We start from the raw sequence: 8,201 nt of genomic DNA, 5'->3' as shown, positions 1-8,201 counted from the left end.
TTGAAGTTGCTGCACTCAGCTTCTTTGGATGAAGAAATTACTTCATGACTATGGAATTCCTTAAGAAACGATGTGTGTCTTCTGTGACAACACCAGTGCCATCAATCTTTCCAAGAATCCTGACCAGCATTCAAAATCTAAACACATAGAGATACGTTACCATTTCATTCGGGATCTGGTAGAGGAAAGAGTTGTGTGTCTTGAGTTCATACACACCGACAATCAAAAGGTAGACATCTTCACCAAGCCTCTCGATGGTCCACGGTTTGAATCACTCCGTAAGACCATTGGTGTTGGTACAATTCCTTGACTCTCTTGTGTGTTGTGTGCTTCACATATTTATAATATGATAAGTTTGTTTGTGTTGAAGCACACACTTCTTTGTTAGCTCTTTGTGCAGCATGTTTATTGTTTGTTTGTCCTTTTGTGAATACTATTGCTTCTTTCTATGTTTGTTCAATCTTTTTCTTCTTTTATGTCAAAAATCCAAAAATCACATAAAAATTAGAAAATTAAAAAATTTGATTGACATTGTTGAGTTTTTGTCTCAAAACTTGTTTTGTCTTGTACCTTTGTGCTAATGGCTTTGTACATTTTCGAGCATTGCTTGTTTCTTTGCATTCATATCTCTGTGGGAGAAATCTTGAAATCTATGTGATTGTTGTAAATAGATCTTCAAACTTGTTATGAATGATTAGTGAATGGTTTTGTTGATCTTGAGACATGCATAGACTTGTGTCTATATATCTTCCCACTCTTTATTTTTGTTTTGCTAAAAAGAGCTCACCAAATGTAAATCTCCAAATGAAAAGAGATATTGAGCTGCAAAAGCCTGTCGCACATTCTAGTATTCGACTAGGAAAAAGGGTAAGTGACCTTATATTAAAGTGAATGTTTATTCAAAAAGCCAAAGGCTTGTTCTTTAAAGTGAAATGTTATATATCACTCTCACATTGAGAGATGACTGTCTCAATAGATCAAAATGATCAAATGTTATGTTTGAAAGTGGAGTCAAATGTTAAGCTCCAAGTTATGTTATCAAGTTGTGTGGGAGGTCATATATACATATTTCTATAATTGAGATGGGTCACATGATCTAGTGCTAATTGTGTATGCCTTGGTTGAATTGATCATTGAAGCTTCACATTAGACTAATGACTATCTCATTGTTGATATACACACACAACACACAAGTTTATGTTAAAAAAAAATGTCATATTCATTTGTGTGATTGTACTTGATAAAATGTGTTTTCACATGCTCAATCTTTGTTAATTCAAGCACAAAAAGATTTTTGAGTGTTTTAGGTGTTTTTGGAAAGTATTTTGTTTGAAAAATCTGAAAATTTCAAAAATCCAGTTTTACCCTGTTTTGGCGGCTCAGTCGCGGGTATGTCAAGTCGCGAGCCTCAGTCGCGTCTTCGCGGGTCATTTTTGGCGACTTGTTCGCGAGTGGAAGGTCCAATCGTGAGGTTTACTCAGAGATTTTCGCGGCTCAGCTCGCGACTCACTCGTGGGTAGACCTTCCAGTTGCGAAAAATACTTAGAAAAATTTTTCAAATTTTTGTCCTTGAGTGTTTTGGCGGCTTGATCTGGCGACTTTTTGGCGACTCATTTCAGTCGCGAAAAACGCGTGTTTTGGAAATATAGGGGCAGTTTTTAAACTTTTTTTGTTTTCCCTCAATCTTTTTGTGACTGTTCATTGTCTTTCTCATCTGCTCTTACCCATTCACACCGTGCCTCCATTTTCGATCTCCATTTTTGCCTCTTTTCAGCTCAAAATCATCGAGTAACAGGTATGGTTTTTCTGTCTTGAACTCTATTCTACTTATTGTTATGGTTTTTCCTCTGGATTATTCACATTTGATTGTGTTTTTGAGATGGGTTTTTAGCTCAACTATTACTCTTTGTCCATGCTTAGCTTATGGAAGCTTTTGTTTCTTTTTTGAGCTATTTTAAATTGTTGGTTTTGTTCTTCATCATGTGCTTAGCTAGGGTTTGCTATTTGTTGGTTTATCATCTTGTCTGATCTGCTGTTGATGTGTTGTTTCAAAATGATCCTGTGTTGAATGTGGGTTCTTTTTCAGCTGATTGTGTGGTTTTATTTTGACCCTCTCTACTGTGTAGTTCAATTTAGGCCATTTGTGTCCCTCATTGCTATTTTCTAGTCATTTTCATCCAGTTATTAGGGTTTCTTCATTATCTCTAAATTTCCACTAACCCACTGATAATAATGTCTGTTGGATTGTGTTCTGCCATTTCCCTTGTTCATAATACAGACTAGTCATGTCACCATTCAAGAAAGCTGCTGTGAAAGGAGGTAGTTTCAAAGGGAAGGAACCCGTAATTGATGTTGATGACTACCCACCTCAAACAAAAGGGACTCGTTCTTCATCAAAGAGATTCGATCCCAACAAGTTCAGATCATATGCAGCCTATCAGTCTTATGAGAATTACTTTTTACATGCCACACCATTACTAGAAAGAACTGTGGATCAGTCCTCACATCATGACACTGACATTCCGAAATGGTTTGCTCACAAGGACTGGAATTACCTTCTCTCTGATCTGGATGACGCGTATGAAGATTTGGTAAAAGAATTTTATGCTAATGCAATTGTGGAAGAAGATGAACTTAAGTGCTGGGTTCGGAAAAAGAGCTTTTCTGTCTCTCCTACATATCTGGCAGAAATCCTTCACATCAACAGACCAATTTTCCGACATTCACCGGTTTATGATGATCTCTGTCCTGATGAGGAGCTTCTCAAAGAAAGTCTTGGTCAAGACTTGGAGTTCTCACCTAATGGAAAATCCATCAGTGTTTCCTCTCTTTCTTCAAAACTGAGAGTGCTTACAATTGTGATGTTTCACAATTTGTACCCTTTATCAAGCACTGGGTATATGAACCTCGGACGTGCTTTGTTTCTTCATGATCTAATCTCTGATGTGGAAATAGACATCTGTGCTCATATCTTTCATGTTCTGCGCAAAACGGTTCTTCGAATTGAGTCTCGGATATGCATTCCTTTCTGCAGTCTCATTTCAAGGATCTTGAAGCTCAAGGGAATTTATCCAACGGCAGATGAATCTCCTATCTCAAAACCAAGTCCAATCAACATGCGTACATTCAATGCAAGTATTGGACATAGTCGGAAGAGAGCCAAACCAAAAACTTCTGCATCTCACAGTGGCTCTCATTTCAGCACTCTCTCCCTAGATGAGAAACTTGATCGCATTGTATCCTCTGTCCACGAGTTGAATACAAAGATGTCTGGACTCACAGCTTCTCTACACCATCACAGCACTCGATGGGATATGAAGTTTACCTCTCTTCAAACTCAATTGGATCAAATTCAAAGAAAGCTGGAAGAGGATGAATAGCCTATTCCATGACAAAAAGGGGGAGTAATAGGCATGATCAGAGGGGGAGGATATTACCTAAGGGGGAGTGTCTTTACATTCTTCTTCAGTTTAAGTTTTCAATTTAAGTTGATATATTGTGTTTTGTAAACTGTTATATGGTGATTTGTACCCATGTGCTTTTGTAAGCTTTTAGGGTTAATGTTTTATGCATAGTTTGTAGGCTTTATGGTATGTACCTTACTTAATGCAGCTTTTATGCTATGTTGAAATCAGTACTTTAATCTAAATATCTTGCATTTTGATTTATGTACTGTCACTCTTGTGCCCTTGTAGGATTGTTTCTAGATGCATATACCTTGTGTATTATGCATTGGTTGAGTGTTGAGCATACAAGTATCTTACCTTGTGCTTGTTAACTTGTATGTCTTTGTGTTCATTCCAAGTGTGAATGAGCACTGTGATCACTACCTTGTGGTGTTCACTCGGTTGATCAAGCCATGGTTTGGTTCTTAACTCCATCTTTGCTTGATCACATATTGCCTGTTTCATATGCATTTCACGATTTTCTGCTTAACAATGATCATGGTGTATTGTTGTGTTTCAGAAGTCTAATGTTCATATGTTTCAAGTGCTTCACAGCTTGTAGAGTTAGGTGTGAGTGAGTTTTGTTCAACTGTTTCCAACTCACATGTTAAGTCTAGAGTCTGTTTTAGGGTTTTGTCACGGAATAGCCAAAGGGGGAGATTGTAAGGTTGAATTTATTCAACCATCTAATTGGCTTTATTCCGTGCCAAATTTGCTTGTAATTCAGCATTTAGTAACCCCGTATTTAGGTGGGTTTGATGTAAGGGTAGTGAGTGAGATAGAGTGAAGATTGCTCAAGAGTATGCAAGAAAACAGAGACTCGTGGCTGGGCCTCGCGGGTGACTCGCGACTGCAAGCCGCCAGACGCAGCATATGTGCCAAGCATGCTGGAAGGTGAACAGTCATGCAAGCTGGAGCACTACAGGACAAAACAGGACAACTGGCCTTACGGTTATCTCGCGACTGGATCTCGCAACTTAGTCAAGCCGCGAGGTCAAGCCGCGAGCCACCCCTGTTTTGTAAAACCTGACGTTTCACATTCCTCTCCCACTTCAGTATAAATACCCATTTTACCCACGATTGTAAGAGAGCTTCCAGAGAGAATTTTGAGAGAGAAACCCTAAAGAAAAACAAGATTGATTCACCCACAATCTATACATTAGAGTCTCTTCAAATTCCTCAACTCTCTTCCTCTCCATTGTCAAATCCTTGAGAGGCATTATACCAAACCTGATTCTCACCATTATCATTACTGTGAGAAAGCTGTTTGGATTTCTGGGAAGCAATTAAGAAGGAACCAATCTTCATTGGTTGATGCTACGGTCTAGTAGCGGAATCCGGGAAGCTAGAAAAGAAAAAGGTTCGGCACAACCTCGTTGGAGCAAGAAGCTTGGAGGGCTTAGGTGCACTGGGTAGATTAGGCTTGGAGGTTCTATTGTTGTCCATGTATCCCAACTATATTTTCTAGTGGATTGTTTATCGCTTGGAGGGCGGCGGAGAGGTTTTACGCCTAGGGCTTCGGTTTCCTCTTCGATAATACATTGCGTGTTGTCTTTGTGTTTGCATCTTCCTTCCTCTCTATCTTTGCCTTTTTATTATTTGCTGTGGATTGTGTTTTGTTTCGGCTTATATAGTTTTTACCAATTCCATATTATAGCTTATGTTAAGTTTCCGCACACTAGTTGTTTGACATATTGCTTGAATTGGTTAAGTTGTTATTTGAGGGTCTAAACGTTCAAAGGTGTTTATACACGTTTTTGAACTTTCAAAAATTGTTGACCAAGAAGGCTGTGTCAATTAGCAACATCAAGGCATTTTCGTACCAAGAAAGCCAAAACAGCAGAAGTTGCTGCAATTAGATGATCGGCAACCACAAGGTAAACTCTACTCGTGCAGGTTCTCTTTTTCATGGTGGTAACGAAAAGAAGAAATATGGAGGGAACAATCGCAATTATTAAAGGAATGTCAACAAACTGCATGCTTACTTCCATGTTCATCTTGTACATACCAGTACTGTTGTGTTCCTTTCATGTTTATTGCGCTGATAGAATTTCTTTGAGGTATGGCGAGTTGATTAGAGACAATGAAACTCTGGTTTCGCCAGGGGGAGAGTTTGAATTTGGATTCTTTAGTCCTAGTGGAAGTTCTGGCTACAAAAGATATGTTGGGATATGGTACAAGTGGGATAAGCGAACAGTTGTATGGGTTGCAAATCGAGATGACCCGCTTGTCAATTCCAATGGAACTTTCGGAATTGGAACAAATGGCACGCTCCAGGTATTGGATACGAGCAGTAGGAAGGTTCATTGGTATTGGGAAGATGATTATTGGTGTTATTTGTGTACAACTGCAAACCTGATTGTGAATCTCACGGATTCTGGAAACCTGGTGCTTTACGATATTGAGACAAGTATGTGGGAGAGCTTTCAAAATCCAACGGATACATTTCTTCCAGGCATGTCGATGTCTACATCCATGAGTTTGACTTCATGGAGAGACCGTGATGACCCTGGAAGTGGGAACTACACGATTAAGAGAGATCCATTAGACGTAGGAGATCTGAACACACTAATCATCTACCAAGCGAAGACGATTTACTGGAAAAGCGTGAAGGATGATCCATTGTCTACTATTTCAGATTATTTCTCTATCGAGGCGCCAGTAGGTAAAGGTTGTGAAAAAAGTTCTGATTATGATCGACAATGTAATTCTTATTTTGACAAAGCAAGGTTGGTGATGAATTTTAGTGGGATGATAGAGCTTTGGAAGCAGAATAACAGGACTTGGTCCTTGATAAAGGCAGAGCCGAGAGACATTTGTGGTGTTTATAATTTTTGCGGAAAATTTGGTAGCTGTAATCCAAATAATAAATTGGCATGCAAATGTTTGCCAGGTTTTATGCCCGATTTCCCTGAGAAGTGGCGTTCTGGAGATTTCTCAAATGGGTGCGCCAGAAATGACCAGTCCTGTGGGGACAGATACACCTTGAGCTTAAAGATGATGAAAGGAGGAGAAAACCCACAAGGAATTTATCCGGTCAATAATGAAAACGAATGCAAGGAGACGTGCCTTAAAAACTGCGAATGCAAGTCTTATTCATTTGATGAACAAAGCTCATGCCAGATTTGGACGCAAGATCTACTTAATCTTCAAGAGGAGTATCCCTATGGTCATAACCTTACCGTCCGAGTAGCAATTTCCGATATAGGTAATCTACTATCTGGTCGGTTTTACTTTTTATATGAATTTGCTTGAATTTACTTGGTTTCTGTTTTAACAATCACTACAATTTAATTTACTAACATATAATTAAGTATTATAATTTTAGTAAACTGAAAAGCTCGAATTCATATGAAAATAAAAGGCTAAAATGCAAATTGTAACTTTTAAATTTGTGTGAAATTTATTTCAATTACTCTACTTTACTTTCATTCAATTAATTTTTTTTTTAAGTTTAAAATTTATTATATTTAGATTTTTTTTTTGTCAAAATTTGTTAAAAAATTGCCATTAAAAAAAATATTACTTTCATATGAAAAAAATTTATAAAATTAATAAAAGTATTTTATATATTTTTTATGTGATATTTTTTTCCATTAGTTAATTGCATATTTAATGACATTTTTTTAACAAAGTTGGACAAAAAGTTTGAATTAATTATATTTAAAACTTAAAAGACTTAATTAAATAAAAGTAAAGTTATATAACTATAATGAATTTCAATTGAATATAATTTGCATTGTAACCAAAATAAAAATTTAGAAACCAACTTGTCCGGCCGTACTAGTTACTATTAGTCAAAGTCGTTATTTCTATGCGAGATGTTAAAGAAAAAACCACTTTCTAAACATACTAGGCACACGATTAGGGATGGCCATGGGTAGGGTATAGATCGGGTATACCCATACCCGACACGAAAAGTTTACCCATGGATACCCGATTATCAATACCCGTTAATATCCATACCCAAATCTTACCCAAACATATTATCCATGGATATCCATACCCTACCCGAAACCCATTTAATTTTTTTTTTTTATTCAAAACATTATAACATAAAAACTAACCAATCTTAAAAAAGAAAAAACTAATCAATAAAAAAAATGAAAAAAAAAAATGTGATAAATGAAACCAAGAATGTTTCGTTTATATATCATAATAGAGTCACACTATATCTAAACCTTCACAACACATTCATACTAACTAACAATATAGACTCTTTTTTTTTTCCTCCTTTGTTCTTATCTTTCTAGAACTTCTTAAGAGAAGAAGCCAGAATTCAAATAGAAAGCAGAATCTAGCCAAATATGATACTTTGTATCTATTGCAATTCCCATAAATATTGATATTAACAGAAGGAATTATTCGACTATTTTCAAGAAATGTCACTTCCATAACCATCTCAGTAAGATTCTGTTAATAGAAATAGAGAGAGAATGGAGCAAATAGGTTGAAAAATAAATCAATCCAAAGACAGAAACGAGAAAAGAAATGGAGCAACAAAATTAATTAGCATCTTAAGGTGCTTGAAATGGACTGTATCATTTGTAGTCTAACACCATCCGAACAAGATACATATATTAATTCAATGCTCCAATCCGAACCATACCTTAACTACTACACTGTAATTACACAACAGAACTTATGCTAGCTTAATGTGAAGATATGCTAAAACATCTGTTAACATTACATGCATCCAATTTCACTGCAAAAAGTACTAGAGTTATGCCTTTGGTAACTCATTATACTATTTAT

The 8,201-nt window shown here is 36.7% G+C and overlaps 1 protein-coding gene across 1 annotated transcript in view; it reads left to right on the top strand.

Moving 5' to 3' along the window:
• The first annotated feature begins 5,309 nt into the window (after positions 1–5,309).
• LOC115956791 (G-type lectin S-receptor-like serine/threonine-protein kinase At4g03230) overlaps positions 5,310–8,201 on the top strand; it is a 76,679-nt gene continuing 73,787 nt past the window's right edge. Inside the window, exon 1 of the mRNA XM_031075083.1 lies at positions 5,310–6,654. Coding sequence (XP_030930943.1) covers positions 5,355–6,654 — 1,300 coding nt within the window. The 5' untranslated portion in view covers positions 5,310–5,354. The remainder of the gene's footprint in view (positions 6,655–8,201) is intronic.

Source organism: Quercus lobata, chromosome 8, assembly GCF_001633185.2.
Source record: "Quercus lobata isolate SW786 chromosome 8, ValleyOak3.0 Primary Assembly, whole genome shotgun sequence".
NCBI lineage: Eukaryota > Viridiplantae > Streptophyta > Magnoliopsida > Fagales > Fagaceae > Quercus > Quercus lobata.
The sequence above is the reverse complement of the archived record's forward strand: the minus strand, read 5'-3'. Positions and strand labels throughout refer to the sequence as shown.